General features: G+C 40.1%; 1 protein-coding gene across 6 annotated transcripts; it reads right to left on the bottom strand.

Moving 5' to 3' along the window:
* Positions 1 to 72: 72 nt before the first annotated feature.
* LOC117255446 (caspase-6-like) lies at positions 73 to 17,374 on the bottom strand. 6 transcript variants are annotated; one of them, XM_078166234.1, is made up of 9 exons: positions 17,001 to 17,374; positions 16,832 to 16,895; positions 16,488 to 16,529; positions 15,544 to 15,586; positions 10,338 to 10,484; positions 10,095 to 10,171; positions 9,750 to 9,925; positions 9,033 to 9,183; positions 8,028 to 8,869 (listed from the first exon to the last, which is right to left on the bottom strand). In XM_078166234.1, the coding sequence occupies exons 2-9, from the start codon at positions 16,860 to 16,862 to the stop codon at positions 8,637 to 8,639; spliced, it is 900 nt and encodes a 299-aa protein (XP_078022360.1). In that variant the 5' UTR covers positions 16,863 to 16,895; positions 17,001 to 17,374; the 3' UTR covers positions 8,028 to 8,636. The 6 variants fall into 6 exon arrangements, with proteins under 6 accessions (XP_078022357.1, XP_033480261.1, XP_078022360.1 ...); XM_078166235.1 differs by lacking the exon at positions 15,544 to 15,586 and adding an exon at positions 10,574 to 10,616 and having other exon boundaries at positions 17,001 to 17,373; XM_078166232.1 differs by lacking the exons at positions 8,028 to 8,869; positions 9,033 to 9,183; positions 9,750 to 9,925; positions 10,095 to 10,171; positions 10,338 to 10,484 and adding exons at positions 12,929 to 13,717; positions 13,881 to 14,040; positions 14,769 to 14,944; positions 15,072 to 15,148; positions 15,306 to 15,446 and having other exon boundaries at positions 17,001 to 17,349.
* Positions 17,375 to 18,092: the final 718 nt, after the last annotated feature.

Below are 18,092 nucleotides of genomic sequence, written 5' to 3'. Positions count from 1 at the left end.
GGAGATTTCAGGCACAGGTGAAATGAAGACATCATGAACATTATATAAAACGTAATAACTAACGGGAGCAACTAAAATGTCACATAGATTTTATTACACAAAGTCACAACAGTACGACCACAGAGATACAGGATCAGTGTATGCTGGTAGCTTTGTTTTTCCTGAGTCATATCATGTGACACAGCTAGAAGTGTTTTAGGTCCACAGTACAGCCTCCTCCCTGAGGTGCTTCTCACACAGGTGTTTGTTGCCATGTTGGGTGCAAATATGCATTTTTTTTAAATGTAGTGAAAACTGCTACAACACAAAGAACAGCACGAACATGAATTCCCTTTTTGATGGAGCGAGTTTGAGGACAAACAGCATGTTTATAGAGAGATATTGTAGTACAAAACCCTGATGGGATAAACAGAAGTAGTGTTACCTGGTTGTTGTGCTGTTCTGTCACCTGCCTCGCAAGTTACAGTTAATTGGAAAGTATTTGTCTGATTTGCAGACATTCCTGCAACTGATTTTACAGTCAAGAAAACCAGACTCATCTGAAATTTCCAGCTTACTTAGAGTCTGAGGAAAGCTTGCATGGGCACTGGAAATGTCAACCTCTACTGTCTTCTCAGCTGCGGGATAAGGCAACATTTGTGTGGTACCACAGTAGTTGAAACTAGATTATCGAAGCAAATAAAATGGTAACAAAAGGCTAAGAAAAGAACACAGAATACGGTCCATAATAATCCTGCAGTCTAAAAGCAATTACTTGGAAGTGCAACATGTTTACAGGAGTTGGACAAAATAACAGGAACAACTTAAAACATAATGAAATACAACAAGACCATATAGTCTCAAAAATTACCCCTGATTTAACTCACCGCATTTATGTCATATATACGCAAAACATTCACATTATGGTTTTTATAAGCTAGTACTGGATGTAAAGTCACTCTTGCATTAGACTATTGGAAGCACATTGGTGGATACTGGCAAATACATCTGCTGTTTTCCCTAAAGGCTGATGTTTTGTTTTTTAAAAGGATATCTTTTAGCTAACACTGACTGTCTGGGTAAACAGTATCACAAAGCTGGTTAACAACTCCCTCAGGCAGCTTTGGGTTTTTCTATCCAGCAACAAGCAGGTTTATGTGAAAGAGGTGTGGTTGTTACAGTGTTATATTACAGTGACATCATCAGAACCATGAATGAAGTAGCTTACTTCATGTTATATTAGATGCAATGGTGCTCATAATTATCAGTGTGAAAGATGTGTTTTAGGAACAGCAAATTGTCCTGTTCATGGCAGTGAAATGTAAATGATAGCTTCTGATCTTACAACAGAAAAAAATAAAAGTCTTAAAATACATGGAGGTATCAGTAAATATCTGTTAAGTGTCAAGTGAGTGTGTTTTGCTACTCTCTTTAAAGTAATGCCAGATGGTTTCTGCTACCGAAGAGTGGAAAAGTAGTTCATGACTGATGAGGTCTATCTGACCAAAATGTTGCATGTATAATCACAGGAGCCAATTGAAAGTGTGTGGACTATTTCTCTACTGAAATACAGTCTTTTCATTTCCACTTCTCATGACTCAGGTGTCTCATGTTATTTGAGCTGCAGTGATGGAATCAGAGTGTATAATCAGCCACACTGTAAATGCAGCTAAAATCAACATTAAAGTTAAGTGTTGTACATGATCTCTCTGTAAGTTACCATGGTGATTTATCCCTGTAAAAGGAGAACCAGCTTCATAATGCTGAAAACCCAGAGTTAACCCTGAAGTTACCTCGCTAACAGAAAATCCTGCTTCGTAGTACAGGCATCTGGCTCAGAAAGGTAAGATAAACCAGTAACTCACATGCTACAACATGTTGAGTAGCTGCCTGGTCTATAATCAGATTTCTCCTCTACCCTCATCAGATAGATACTTCCCTGTCCTGATTATCTATCGTGTGAATACAAAAACCTTTTATAAACCAGGTCAAGGTTTTCCCGGCCAACAAATATAGTTTCTCCAGAAGAAACTTTATCTGACAAATGAAACCACAGTTTCAAATGACATGAGGTTTCAGAAATGTAGTGATGGCCTAAGGCAAAGAATAGTCGTATTTCTTCTGTGCTTGTGAATACAAGTTGTTTCTGTTATTTTGTAACCACTGATTTCACTGTAAATACGACAGCTGCCAGTTCACTGATTGTTCAACGGATGTGTGAATATTAGTGTTTATGAGCAAAGTACAGCGAGGACTATAGAAAAACAGCAAAATTCTTAATAATCTTCCAGGAGAGCCTGTTTTCCAGATCTGAATTTAAACCAGCTCATTTTACAGCTAAGGTCTGAAACTGTTACTGTTTCTGTCGGAAGTAAAGTTTCTTGGTGAGCATTGAAGCAAAGCAAGGTACTTGCTTCTTCCCAATGGCATTCCTGTCAGAACTGTTCCCGACACTCCTCATCGACACTTTCCTGTTCACCAGTGTCAGTAATTCTGTGAATTCAAGGGAGTCTCCATACTTTTGAAGCAGCTCACAGAGATCCTGGACATACCAGGAGCCGTTGAGGGTCTCCCGGTGGGAATAGTAACCTTAAGAAACAACACAGGTGACAGGACAGGATCATTATTAACTGAAAAGCAAAAAGGACATTTAATGTGACTTAAATGTACGGTGACCCTGGGGGCAGCATAAAAAAACAAAACAAAACAAAAAAACGCTGTAAATACAGAAAACAACCAAAAACAGAAAAGCTCTGCAAATAGCACAGACATCATCGGAAGCTGTTTCCATGGGACACTAAAGAGTGATGCACGCATAGTGTGGCCATGGATTATTTTTTGGGCGTTTTCCCTTTAATTGATAAGCGTGAAAGGGGGAGAAAGAGAGAACGACATGCAGCAAGGGGCTGCAGGCTGGAATCAAACCCAGACCACTGCGGCAAGGACGAAGCCTTTGTGCGTGGGGCGACTGGTTCATCCACTAAGCCACAGACACCCTGTATGGCCATGGTTTGTGACTAAGAAAGCTGTTGATCTGACTAAGTTACTATTCCAATGAAATACACAAAATTAAATGTGAAACAGTCTAACGTTATTTTGCTGGCTTTAATGTTTATAATAACTTTTAGAACCTGTCATAGCAGAAACCAACTTAAACTATCGCAGGGTTTTGCTGACAGGATAAATAAAATGAAATTTATAATAATAACCAATAGGCTAAAGCTAGGTCAACAGCATATATCCGCAATACTATCTGAATCACTTAGCCCATTTTCAAACACCACTGATGGATAGCTGACTTCAATAACTTAATAAGTTGAATAGACCATGGCAACATCAAGCATGCCCCAGGTGAGAGCTCTTTTTTGGGTCCTCTAGAATCAGCTTTTTGCAGCATTTTTTCTAAATGCTGCACATGCGTTGTCAAATTGGTGAAGTCATTTTGTCTATTTGCATGTGTTTTCTTAATTTCCAGTGCGTTTAATATTCAACATCTACACCTTCAAAGTACCTGAAATGTAAATGTTCCTATCGTGCTGGGACAAAACTAAATTAAAGGAATACTTTAACACCCAAGTGACCATTTGTACATCAGTCACTCACTCCATGTTATAGTAAATTTGTGAAGAAACCCTGATTTTTCTCACATGCTTCTATGGTGACCGAAGATTCCCAAAACAAAGAAAACTCTTTATAAATTGAAATCATAGGGGTCAGCATTTAACAACCGAAAAACTGTATCAAATATCTGTTTACGAACTTTCACACAACTCAAAATTCCAGTGAATCTGTACTAACTCTTTAAAACACTAAAGTTTCACAGTAACACAAAGAAATTACCAATCAAAGCAGGACAGGGCTGCTCAGCGAGATAAATGACTGTTTTTGTCATTGGAGTCTGGCTTTAAAGAGAGCATACAAAGGTTTCACTTTCAAGGTTTTAACAAAAATGCATGTTTGGGAAGTACAGAGCATTCAGCTGGATAAATGAGACTTGGATTATACTATATTAGTTGTTTGAGAGTTTGTAAAAGGATGTTTTGATATAGTTTTGTTAAATGTGGACCCCAATGACTCAACTTCATCAAGAATTTTATGTTTGTGGATTCTTCGTCACCAGAAGCATGCAAGAAAAACACATTTTTTCTCAAAAAAATCAACATACAGGGGTGAGTAACTGATATAAAAACTGTCATTTTGAGGGTGTAGTATCCCTTTAAGGGTTTTAAACATCCCCCCCAGCTCACCTTCAGCCACAGAGTAGCACATGATGAAATCAGCCCCAGCAGGGAGAGTGTGTACAGCGCTGGCGTCCACCACCACCTCATTTGTCTTCAGCTCACTGTCTACAGCATCACAGGCAGTCACTGGATCGTCATGCTTATCTCCTCGACATGCCTGGTGACAGACAAAGCCACTTTACTTTGACTGCATTTTAAGAACAATAGCTTTCCAAGTAAAGCATTAAAAACCGGTAATACTGCATGCTGCCATACACTGATGGATGGATTTGACTGGGTTTTGTTTGCATGTACCTGTAATATAAAGATCTTTGGCTTTCCTACGAGGCTCCTGCACTTGTCTCCTTTGAACAGGGATGTGATATCCTGAATGCTGATCTTGCCATCGTAAGTGTAAACATGATCATTCTCCCCGTGGCTCAGGAAGACGAGCAAAAAGCAGTCTGCATCTGAATGGTTGGCCTCAGCGGCTGGTGAGACATCAGGTATTTGTTAAAAGTGGTTTGTACAGTAGCATATGACACGCTGGATTACACTTTGCATACACAGGACAACAAGGAAGCTGTTAAGATTTTAAATTACAGTAGTGATGTTGTAGTGATGCATATATATTTTGTCATTTAAGTGTGATAAGGGATCATACACGTGCTTACCTTCATTGATTTTCTCTAAGACTTCCACCTGTTTGTAGTTATCATAAGCCCTCACTTCGAAGTTTAGATCCTTCAGTCTAAAAGAGAGTTATAGGAAAGACTTACAATCCCTGAACAAGTACAGACAAGTTCTTAAGTACATAGTTGCAGAATACAGTGTTCCCTCTCACGCAGCTGGGTAGTGATACCTTTTCTCCAAGTTGTAGCGGTCAGCATTTGTTCCATGCCTGTCATTTAGCCCCAGGCGCCAGAAGAACCGCTCCTGGTTAAAGATGAGTGCGAGGCCTCGTTTTTTGTTGTCCATCTTGTACTCCTCTGCGGGATCCAAAGCTAGAGAGCTGTTTCAGAAATAAAAGAGCACAGAAACAACATTAGGTTTTAGTACTGGACTGGTGGGACGTGAGAGTTTCCAACTAATAACCACACAAACAAGAGGAAACAGTTTACCTTTTGATGAAGGCATCAGTCTCTGTTAGGTTCTCCGTGCATGCTATAAAAAACAACACACACATTAATATCCCAGGCAACAATGCAGAATATAGGCTACTAGTAATTACTTAACAAAAATGCACTTAAAAGTCGGATTATACAGCTTTTTGTGTCACAAATACTCTAAATGTGTCATTGAAGTTGCCAAAAGTACAGAGAAGGATTGAGCTTTTCAGGCTTCTTTGTTAAGCAGCACAACTACAGGTGCACGAAATGCTCCACTGCTGCTGGTATGGGGTCAAGCAGCCATTGTTCCATCAGCTTAGAGTTCTCATGGCCGTCAATAGCTGGCTGACAGCTGGAGAAAGATGGCAAAGGCTGGTAAAAGAACAGAGGCCAAAAGTGACACCTCCATACCCCACCCTACTGATATGTAGGTTAGACTTTGCGTGCTAAAGGTAGCAGCTACGGGGTGTTTGACAACTTGAACGGTATTATCTGACTTTTGAAAAAAAAGTGAATCCATATATACACATTTCTTTGCTTGTGTACACTGAGTTGGCAGTTTATCTGGTTTACTAAGCTGAAAGTACTGCAGCGTAACACAAGTACCTCATAATGTTGAGTTTCTTTTTAGAACAGTTTTACTGAAGTGTAGATTCAACGTACTGGTCATTTTGGAGTCTGCACACATAGAGGTGTTTCTAATATTTAGTGTACCCTAAAAGTTCAATAAACTGGGTGGACAAAATGTGAAAAACACCTGTCAATATAACAATACAATTAGAAAATCAAATATCACAATATTCGTGACCAAATGTCTTAATATCAATATTGTGGATATGTCGTAGGGTTGACTGTTGGTGCTTTCCTTCTGAGAGCTTTTGTAAATAATCATACGTAATGTGGAAATAATGGATAAGTGAGTAAAGGCAAATAATAGAGCAGCTAGAACAGTATCAGGGATAATGCAGCTTTTAAAATCAGGAAAAGATAACACAAGTTGTGACCTCCAAAATCGAATATAATATCTAGTCTTATATCACGATATTGATTTACAACATCACCATAAACGCAACCCCCTAACTGACGATACAATTAATTCAACACCTCTGTAAGACAGCTTCAACAATGACTCATAACCTTAATGAAAGGAAAATTTATTGCAGGGCTGTTGCATTAAAATGCACTTGTTCAGGTTTATATTACATTATGACAAACAATGTGGCTGAATGGGCTGTCTCAAATTTGATATTCAATACCTGAATTTTCACTCCACCAAAATAAAAATCCACCTTTATAGTCCAATGCTGATCAGTTTCAAAATATCAAGGCATGACGGGAAATGTAGGGAGATGACATCCTGTCTAGATGACACACAGCAATAACCAAGGCACATTCAGTTGATGATTAATCTCACCCTGCCTGAGTGACTGTACTTGAGTTTCACTCATAATAAACCTGATGTTTGTACATGTTTACATTGTCTGTTCCACTTTTGCTTCGGTGAGAGCAAATAAAACTCACAAGCAACTTAAATAAAAGTACAAGAGCTTTAAAAAACAGTGTACGTAAAGCACTCACCCGCTCTGTCTGTTGCTGTTATGTTGTCTTTAGCAACACTTCCTGGGAAGGTGAGAGAAAGAGCAATTAAGTCCTGACATTCAGAGTGTTTTATGATACACAAAACCTGCCTCACATGTTGAGCTAACTTCAAATGTATTAAAGCGAAAGCAGACTGACAGTACAGGTGTGTCGACTCTCTAATAAGAACATAGTTAACGACAGTAAACAGCGCTTCAGTGATGATACTGAGCCTAAGAGACACCGTACCTTAAAAGTCACTGTATTTATTTTGCTAACTTTTAAAATGCCGTCCGCATGAGTCCACAACTTCTGTCTACTTTAAATTAAAAACATGTATGTAAAATTCGTTACCTCCATATCTGTCTTGTGCCGTGTTAGACATGTTCACAGGTTGTCTTCTCTCCAACTGACACCACTGAAAAATGAATTTGCTTCGTCAAGGCAACGCCTAGGAGTCACGACATGGCTCCTCCCCTTCTAAATCTCATTGGCTGAAATTGAAGAGCGGAGAATACGATTGGCTCTCGCGTCTGTCAGTCAAAGGTCGTCACCAGGACTTCCGTGTTTGTCACATTGCAAAAGCTACTCATAGAAGTTTGAAATACGGGTATTTTATAAAGCATAAACAGCGAAAGTGAGATTAGGTTTAGTGCAGCCGAAGATTAGGAAGGCTTAACATCTAATCCAGAGTTTTTAGTGGCCCTCTCTTGCATTATAAACTTCAACCACATGATGGAGAAACTTTTGGAGACTTTTGGAGAAATTTTTGATGAAGGATCAATTGGAGCATCCCCCCCCCCCCCCAAATTGTGTATGATGTCAACTGGCACAAAATATGATAAAGAAAACCACATCTTATTTATGAAGACCTTTTTATACATGTTTTCTCCAAGGATGCCACATGGACATCTTTATATAATATTTACAAATATTCACAAATTTAAAAGGAGAACAACAAAAATTATTTAGATGCTGCAGATGGACACTTCCCAAGCACCCATAAACCAGGGAAACCCTGAACCTGTTTCTAGTCTATCACAGAACAAATACATAAAGCCTACACCATATTGGCAAATGATTAACCGCATGGGAAAGAATGTAATCGTCAACTTCAGTACTATCTTCACTTTCCGTTTAAAAACAATGTCAGCATTTCAAAACTCAGCAATAAAAGGGAAGGTGATGACACAGGTCAGTGCAGGCTGAAAAATCTCCGTCCCTTGGAAAATCTCATAGGCATTTATTGCATCTGTTTCACAGTCTTGATCCTGTGGCAGTGTCACAGTTCCCTCTTCACTTCATTGACACACATAAGACTCCCTCTGGCTGTTCAGGTATTGCTTACATCCAAAGCCAAAGCAGAAGAACATGAGCAAATACACAACAGGTGAAAGGTAAGCTGGTTTGACAACAGGTGCCCTTATTTATGTTGTGAGAGTAAACTTTAAAATGCCTCACAGCAAAATCCACAATCACAGCAACACAGAGAGCAAGGTGGCAAGAGGTTTTGCAATACAGAGCTCTATCTTGCCCTCTGCAGGTCATACTGTGGTTTAACACCATTTGTACACTTCCTCACTTATTTCACAAGCAAGCTCTGAAAATTTCCTGGCATAAACCACAGCAGAAGTTAATTTTATGACATGTAATAGAAGATAGTCCTGTTAACAGGTGGATTGGTCAATGCATGTGCGAATATCAGGAGTAATATAAAACCAGCTGATTTTATTACTGAGGTCTGAAACGGTTACTTCTTTGGTCGGAAATAAAGTTTCTTGGTGAGCATTGAAGCAAAGCAAGGTACTTGCTTCTTCCCACTTATATCAGGGTCACGACTGTTCGCACTCCTCATCGACACTTTCCTGTTCACCAGCGTCAGTAATTCTGTGAATTCAAGGGAGTCCCAATATTTTTGAAGCAGCTCACACAGATCCTGAATATACCAGGAACCATAGAAGATGTTGCGGTGGGAATAGTAACCTTAAGAAACAACACAGATGACAGGACAGGATAGTTACTGACTGACCAGCAAAAAGGACATTTCAAGTGAGTAGTATCCATATGACATCTTCAAAGTATGAACTCAGTCAAATGTAGTGTGAACCTTCCCACTGTACTGAGACAAACATTCCCACCGGCTCACCTTCAGCCACAGAGTAGCACATGATGAAATCAGCCCCAGCAGGGAGAGTGTGTACACCGCCAGCGTCCACCACATCCTCGTTTGTCTCCAACACACTATCCACTGCATCACAGGCAGTAACTGGATCGTCATGCATTTTACCGCGGCATGCCTAGTGATGGACACAGTCACGTTTAGTTAGAGAGCATTTTTGACAAAACTGATATATATAATATGATATTCGAAACATTAATATGGCAGCAGACCAGTATTGTGAACATAAAAATATAGTGGAGTATTGGCATCTTGAGCAGAGAATGAAGTCACGCTCTGTATGTGTGTGTGTGTGTGTGTGTGTGTTGTCATCTGAGCTTCTCAATGGTCCAGCTGTATGTGCGTGTCAGTATATTAGTCTTGTGCATGTATCCCACTCATTGCTGCCTCTCTGCACTGGTGGTATATGGTGGTAACTGCTAATAACAGGACAGTATCCTCACCGAAGCTCAGCGCCCACCCTCCAGCCTCCCCCTATTTAACACCATTAGCTTTGTCAGCACTGTTGCCATTGGTAGCAGTGTTTGCATTGTTAGCACCGTTAGCTGCTAGCTGCTGGATCTGCCACCTCCATGCTCTGAATATCTGAATAGAGTTCCTTTAAATTCATTGGATTTCTAAAAACAGCTGACACTATATGTTGCCATTTTCTGATGGATTTGACTGGGTTTTGTTTGCATGTACCTGAAATATAAAGATCTTTGGCTTTCCTACGAGGCTCCTGCACTTGTCTCCTCTGAACAGGGATGTGATATCCTGAATGCGGATATCGCCATCGAAGGTGTTGACGTAATCATCATCGCCGTGGCTCAGGAAGATGAGCAAAAAGCAGTCTGCATCTGAATGGTCAGCTTCTGCGGCTGGTGAGACATCAGGTATCTGTTAAAAGTGGCTTGTACTGCAGCATATCACATGTTGGATCTGAGCTTTATATCTACAGGACAACAAGGAAGCAGGGAAGCATTTAAATTGGTTCCTGAATATACATTAATTAATTTAAGCGGCATAAGTGATGATGCATGTGCTTACCTTCCTTGAGTCTATCTTCGACATCCTTCTTTCCGAGGTCATCATAAGCCCTCACTTCAAATTTTAGCTCCTTCAGTCTAAAAGAGAGGTGATTAAAAGTTCAGCATATATTGAAATACATGAGAAATTCTTTCAAAGTTTTACCAAAGAAAAATCTAACAGACACTGAACAAGTGCAGACAAGTTCATAACCACACAGTTATACAAACACTGTTCCCTCCGCAGCTGCTTGGGAAGTGATACCTTTTCTCCAAGTTTTTCCGGTCAGCTTCGGTTCCACGCCTGGCGTCGAAGAAGTCGTCTTGGAAGTGCTCCTGGTTAAAGATGAGTGCAAGGCCTCGTCGTTTGTTGTCCATCTTGTACTCCTCTGCAGGATCCAAAGCTAAAGAGCTGTTTCATGACGAAACAAAGACAATAATAGGTGAGTGCTGGTGAGAATTTCCAGCTTATAACCACACGGACAAAAAGCAACAGTTTACCTTCTGATGAAGGCGTCAGTCTCTGTTAGGTTCTCTGTGCATGCTATAAAAAACAACACACATTAATAATCCACAGAATGATGTAGAATATAAGTACTAAACAATAATGCACTGAAAAATCTAGCTTTATACCTTTTTTAAATATCAAAAGTACTCGGAACATTAAATTGAAGTTGCCAAAAATAGAGAGAAGGATCGAGATTTTCAGGCGTTTGCTTCTTTGTTAAGCAGCACAACTACAGGTGCATAAATTGCTCCTTTGCTGTTAGTATGGGGCCAAGCAGCACATTGGCCCAGCAGCCAAAAGTGACACCTGACTGCAGTTTGTACAAAGTCCAGCAATAAAATCCAACTTTTATGAAAGTCATAATGTTTAGATTGATTTTAAATGGTTTTATAGAGGTGTAAATGTAACTTGATGGTTATTTCGGTCACTGTATTATTTATTGCAAGTGAGTACAGCCAGTATTAATTGGGTGAGACTAATCATCAACCCAAACTGCCTTGATTTTTACTGTGTATTATGTAGACCGGATATCACTTCCCCATGTTTCCTGTCATCCTTTGACATTTGCAAACTTGTTAACATGGACCTATAATGGTGCTTTTTGTGTGGAGTGTGAACTCCAGCTAAACTGTTTTGTATTAATACAATATAAATTCACTGCATTTGTCTGTCATAAATAAATTTAGCTAGGATGATGACAAAATGGGAAAATTATATTCTGTCTATGATAAACAGTAATAATCAAGGCGTCCTGGTTTAATGATTAATCTAATCTTATTTGCATTCACAGTACTTTGGCTCCATTGGCAATAAAATCTGACTTCTTTACAACCTCATCCTGTTTGTTTCACTTTTGCTTTCATAACGGCAAACCTTTCCCCTGTTTGAAAACTGACTTAAACTTTGATAATCGTCCACAAGCTTTAAAAACAGTATGTAACAGGTAAAGCACTCACCTGCCCTGTCTGTTGCTGTTTTGCTGTCTTTAGCAACACCTCCTGGGAAGGTGACAGAAAGAGTAATTGAGGATAACAGTAAAGGCATGATAACTCTTATGTAAGACTGTAGTAAACAATAGTAAACCGCGTTCCACTCGTGATACTGAACCTCAGTCACATTGGAAATTAAAACTCCTTGTATTTTTTCAACTTTTGAAATTCCATATACAGGAGCCCACAACTTATGTCTACTTTTAATTTGAAAGATAAATCTAAATGTGTTACCTCCACATATGTCTTCTGCTGTGTTTGACATCTTCACAGGTTGTCTTCACTCTAACTGCAGGTGCTGAAACTTTAATTTGCCCAGTCAATTCGACTCTGATAAACTAGGATTAAACTCCTCCCCTTCGGTGTCATTGGCTGAAAGGGACAAGCAGAGAACATGGCTCACATCTGTCAGTCAAAGGTCAGCAACCGGGAATTTTATGATCGCCACCCTGCAACACCTTCTGATCCATCAATCCATTTTCTGCAGCTTCCAGTCCACATGTCCCTTTGCCCAGCAACGTTTTCCAGCTCCTCCTGGGGGATCCCAGAACATTCCCAAACCAGATGAGATGGATAATCTCTCCAATGTGTTGTGGATCTACCCCACAGTCTCCTACCAGTTGGACGTACCCAGAAACTCTCTGAAGGAAGAAGCCCAGGAGGCATCCTGATCAGATGCTCAAAAAACCTCAACTGACTTACATCTACACACAGCAGCTCTACTCAGAGCCCCCTAGCCCTGCCACCCTATGGAGAAAACAAATTTTGGACACTCGTATCCATCATCTCATTCCAGTTAGTACCCAAAGCTCATGACCATATTTGAGGGTTGGTACTACTAGATCGACCCCATCCCTGTCACAAAACATTTTTTGAATGTTGCCCAGAAGTGAATTATTTCTCACTTTAAACATGATTATTGCAGTTTTAAATTGGACCAGATCTAAACATTTCAATGCATGTGACTTAAAAAAAAAATGTGTTGGTGTGTTCCCTGTACCCCACGTTGTGCACTGTCCTGACTGCTCTCCTTTTAAGGATGCAACCACTTTGACTTTGTGTAACCAATGTCAACATTTAAAAACTCCAATAAATGCAGGTGATGACACAGGTCAGTGCAGGCAAAATAATCTCTATCACTCAGAAAATCTCAAAGAGGTTTACATTGCTGGCATCCTTCTGTCAGGGTTGTACTTCTGAATCTGTCTGTGTCACAGTCTTGATCCTGTGGCAGTGTCACAGTTCCCTCTTCACTTCATACTGACACACACGAGACTCACTCTGGCTGTCCAGGTATGGCTTATATCCAGAGCCAAAGAAGAATAGCAAGAGGAAGTACACAACAGGTGAAAGGTGAGCTGATTTGAAAGCAGGTGCCTTTATTAATTTGTTGAGAGTAAAAGTTACAATGCCTGGAAGCAACATCCACAATCACAGCAGCATAGAGAGCCAGGTGGCAAGAGGTTTTATCAGACTCTAAATATTGATTGTCAAATAGAACTTGGGACATTTTCAAAGATCAATATAAATCTACTAATCTTATTACAGCTTGATTTTGTATTAATGAGTCAGAATTAAAGAATTGCTGTCAGTTAGGGTTATTGCAGTAACCAAATTTACATTGTCTAAAATGAGCTCTGTCTTGCCCTCTGTAGGTCATACTGTGTTTTACAACCATCTCTACACTAACTTATTGCACACGCAAGCTCTGTAACTTTCCTGGCATGAACCACAGCAGAAATTAATTTGTTAATTTTATAAAATGTAAATGTAACACAAGTTACTCCTGTTATTCTGTTACTATTGTTTTCAATGTAAAAACTAAGACTGCCAATAGCTGATTGTTCAATGCATGTGTGAATATCAGGAGTAATATAAATCCAGCTCATTTTATGACTGAGCTTGGAAACGGTTACTTCTTTGGTCGGAAGTAAAGTTTCTTGGTGAGCATTGAAGCAAAGCAAGGTACTTGCTTCTTCCCAATGGCATTCCTGTCTCTACTTTTCTCGACACTCCTCATCGACACTTTCCTGTTGACCATCGTCAGTAATTCTGCGAATTCAAGGGAGTTCCCATACTCCTGAAGCAGCTCACACAGATCCTGAATATACCAGGAACCTTTGATCGTCTCCCGGAGGGAAAAGTAACCTTAAGAAACAACACAGATGACAGGACAGGATAGTTACTGACTGACCAGCAAAAGGGACATTTAAAGTGAGTAGTATCCATGTGACATCTTCAAAGTATGAACTCAGTCAAATGTAGTGTGAACCTTCCCACTGTACTGAGACAAACATTCCCACCGGCTCACCTTCAGCCACAGAGTAGCACATGATGAAATCAGCCCCAGCAGGGAGAGTGTGTACACCGCCGGCTTCCACCACCTCCTCGTTTGTCTCCAACACGCTATGCGCTCCACCGGCTCCACCACAGGCAGTAACTGGATCATCATACATTTGACCGCGGCATGCCTAGTGATGGACACAGCCACGTTTACTTAGAGGGCATTTTTAACAAAACTCTATATGATATTCGAAACATTAATATGGCAGCAGACCAGTATTTTCTATAGAAAGTATATAGTGGAGTGATGACATCTTGAGCAGAGAATGTAGTCACGCTCTGTGTGTGTGTGTGTGTGTGTGTGTGTGTGTGTGTGTGTGTGTGTGCGTGCGTGCGTGCGTGCGTGCGTGTGTTGTCATCCGAGCTTCTCAATGGTCCAGCTGTGTGTGTGTCAGTATATTAGTCCTGTGCATGTATCCCACTGGCTAGCTCATTGCTGCCTCTCTGCACTGGTGGTAACTGCTAATAATGGCGACTGGAAGCTCAGCGCCCACCCTCCCCCTATTTAACACTGTTAGCTTTGTCAACACTGTTGCCATTGTTAGCACTGGTTGCACTGTTAGCACTGTTAGCTACCAGTCACTGGATCCACCACCTTCATGCTCTGAATATCATTTTGAGTTCCTATGGATTTCTAAGTACAGCATTAAAAACAGCTGACACTGCATGTTGCCATATTCTGATGGATTTGACTGGGTTTTGTCGCTGTTTTGGAGTCACTGGGTCATGCCTAGTGACAGACTTAACTTTGAATGCATTTTTAAGAACTATAGATTTCCAAGTCAAGCATCAAAAACAAGTAATGCTACACGCTGCCATACACTGATGGATTTGACTGGGTTTTGTTTGCTTGTACCTGAAATATAAAGATCTTTGGCTTTCCTACGAGGCTCCTGCACTTGTCTCCTTTGAACAGGGATGTGATATCCTCAATGCTGATCTTGTCATCGTAGGTCTTAACGTGATCTTTCTCTCCATGGCTCAGGAAGACGAGCAAAAAGCAGTCTGCATCTGAATGGTCGGCTTCTGCGGCTGGTGAGACATCAGGTGTTTGTTACTGCAGCATATCACATGTTGGATCTGAGATTTGTATATACAGGCCAAAAAGGAAGCAGGAAGAAGAATTTAAACTGGCATAAGGGACAACGCATTTGCTTACCTTCCTTGAGTCTACCTAAGACTTTCACCTGTCTTAAGTCATTGTAAGTCTTCACTTCAAAGTTTAGCTCCATCAGTCTAAAAGAGAGGTGATTACAAGTTCAGCATATATTGAAATACGTGAGAAGTGTTACCACAGAAAAACATCACAGATGCCGAACAAGTGCAGACAAGTTCATAATCACACAGGTCTACAAACACAGTGATCCCTCTGCAGTTGGCTGGGAAGTGATACCTTTTCTCCAAGTTGTCTCGGTCAGCCTCGGTTCCACGCCTTTCTTTATAGTATAGGAAGCGCTCCTGGTTAAAGATGAGTGCAAGGCCTCGTCGTTTGTTGTCCATCTTGTACTCCTCTGCAGGATCCAAAGCTAAATAGCTGTTCATGATGAAAAAGAGCACAGAAACAGAGACAAAATTAGGTGCTGGTGACAATTTCCAGCTTATAACCACACAGACAAAAAGGAACAGTTTACCTTCTGCTGAAGGCGACAGTCTCTGTTAGGTTCTCCGTGCATGCTATAAAAAACAACACACATATTAATAATCCATGTAATGATGTAGAATATACTTACTAAGCAATAATGCACTGAAAAATCTAGCTTGACAGCTTTTTAGATATCACAAATACTGGGAACATGTTGTTGAAATCACCAAAAATAGAGAGAGGGATTGAGATTTTAGGGCGATTGCTTATGATTTAAGCAGCACAACTACAGGTGCATGAATTGCTCCACTGCTACTTGTATTGGGTCGAGCAGCATTATTTCCAGAGGCCAAAAGTGACACCTGACTGCAGTTTGTACAAAGTCCAGAAATAAAATCCAACTTGTATGAGAGTTATGATGTTTATTCTTTTTAAATGGTTTCATAGAGGTGTTCATTTAACTTACTGGTTATTTCGGTCACTGTATTATTTATTGCAAGTAAGTACAGCCAGTATTAATTAGGTGAGACTGACCATCAACCCAAACTGCCTTGACTGTTACTGTGTATTATGTAGACAGGATATCACTTCCCCATATTTACTGTCAGTCTTTGTCATTTGCAAACTTGTTAACATGGAGCTATAATGGTGCTTTTTGTGTGGAGTATAAACTCAGAGTTATTGAGTATCAAAGATGACACAGCCCATCCAGCTAAACTGTTTTGTATTAACAAAATATAAATTCACTGCATGTTAATCAGGTACACCTCGCCAGGATGATGACAAAATGGGAAATTATGTCCTGTCTATGATAAACAGTAATAATCAAGGCATCCTGGTTTAATGATAAAATCTGACTTCTTTACGACCTCATCCTGTTCATTTTACTTTTGCTTTTATAACGGCAAACCTTTCCCCTGTTTGAAAATTGACTTAAACTTTGATAATCGTCCACAAGCTTTAAAAACAGTATGTAACAGGTAAAGCACTCACCTGTCCTGTCTGTTGCTGTTTTGCTGTCTTTAACAACACTTCCTGGGAAGGTGACAGAAAGAACAATTAAGTCCTGACATTGAGGATGTTTTTATGATGCCTCACATGTTGTACTAAATTTGTGACTGACTGAGGAGAAAGTAGATGAACAGTAAAGCCATGATAACTCTCATGTAAGACTGTAGTAAACGATAGTAAACAGCGCTCCACTCATGATACTGAGCCTCAGTCACACTGGAAATTAAAACTCCTTGTATTTATTTTTTCAACTTTTGAAATTCCATATGCAGGAGCCCACAACTTATGACTACTTTTAATTTAAAAGATCAATCAAAATGTGTTACCTCCACATATGTCTTTTGCTGTGCTTGACATCTTCACAGGTTGTCTTCACTCTAACTGCAGGTGCTGAAAAATGTATTTGCTCTGTCAGTTCAACACTGATAAACTAGGATTAAACTCCTCCCCTTCAATGTCATTGGCTGAAAGTGACAAGCAGAGAACATGGCTCACATGTGTCAGTTAAAGGTGAACAGCCAGGAAGTTTGTGATTGCCACACTGCAACACCTTCTGATCCAACAATCCATTTTCTGCAGCTTCCAGTCCACATGTCCCTTTGCCCAGCAATGTTTTCCAGCTCCGCCTGGGGGATCCCAGAACATTCCCAAGCCAGATGAGATAGATAATCTTTCCAATGTGTTGTGGATCTATCCCAGTGTAGGGGAGACGAGGCGGAGAAGAAAACAGAGAGTTGAGCGTAAGAGGAAGACAGGGAACTTGTTCCTAAACCAAATGCCACCGCCCCTGTGTGGGAGTATTTTGGATTTAAACCAAATGACAGAGGGGAGCCAAGTAATTTGGATGAGTCGGTTTGCTGGGTTTGTTCTAAAACCATCTCAACAAAAAGAGCGAAGATGACCAACTTAACTGCACACCTGAGAGTGAGACACTGAGTCTATTTTTTGTATTTATAGGTCTTTATTTATTTATTTTGGTATTTTTACGTGTATTTAAATTTTCTTTTTTTTCATTTGTAAATATTCTTGTTAAATAAATGTTTATTTCTCTTTAAAAGGGTGAACTTGCATCATTATGCCTTTATTATCATTATGTTTATGTTTTAAAAATGGTCTAAAAACAGCAAAATTACAACAATAATAAAAATGGTCTTAAAAGCACAATATTACGCAATATTGTCGCCTGTGCTACAAAATTATCACCCTCTGTAGCACCAGTGCTATGGGCTAAAAATGTTAACGTACAGCCCTGTCTACACACAGGAACAGCAGTTCAACTCAGAGCCCCCTAGCCCTGCCACCCTATGGAGAAACAAATTTTGGACACTCGTATCCATGATCTCATTCTTTCGGTCAATACCCAAAGCTCATGACCATATCTGAGGGTTGGTACTACTAGATCAACTGGTAAACCAAAAGCTTTGCCTTGGGTTTCAGCTTCTTCTCCATCACAAAGGTCCAGTACAACTGGACCTACTGACACCTCACCAGTCTGCCCATTGTGCTCCATTTTATCCTCACTCATGAACAAGACTCCAGGATACTTGAACTCCTTCACTTGGGGCAGCAACTCTGCAGCACCTTCTT

The sequence above is a fragment of the Epinephelus lanceolatus genome, chromosome 3 (genome assembly GCF_041903045.1).
Source record: "Epinephelus lanceolatus isolate andai-2023 chromosome 3, ASM4190304v1, whole genome shotgun sequence".
Taxonomy (NCBI): Eukaryota; Metazoa; Chordata; class Actinopteri; order Perciformes; family Serranidae; genus Epinephelus; species Epinephelus lanceolatus.
The sequence above is the reverse complement of the archived record's forward strand: the minus strand, read 5'-3'. Positions and strand labels throughout refer to the sequence as shown.

Excerpts from the sequence above, each read along its gene's own strand:
- LOC117255446 (XM_078166232.1), bottom strand. The coding sequence starts at position 16,862 with ATGTCAAGCACAGCAAAAGACATATGTGGAG. Across the intron at positions 15,447-15,543 it reads ACTGTCGCCTTCAGCAGAAG|CTATTTAGCTTTGGATCCTG; the intron begins GTAAACTGTTCC and ends CATCATGAACAG. Across the intron at positions 14,041-14,768 it reads CAAAGATCTTTATATTTCAG|GCATGCCGCGGTCAAATGTA; the intron begins GTACAAGCAAAC and ends GTCCATCACTAG.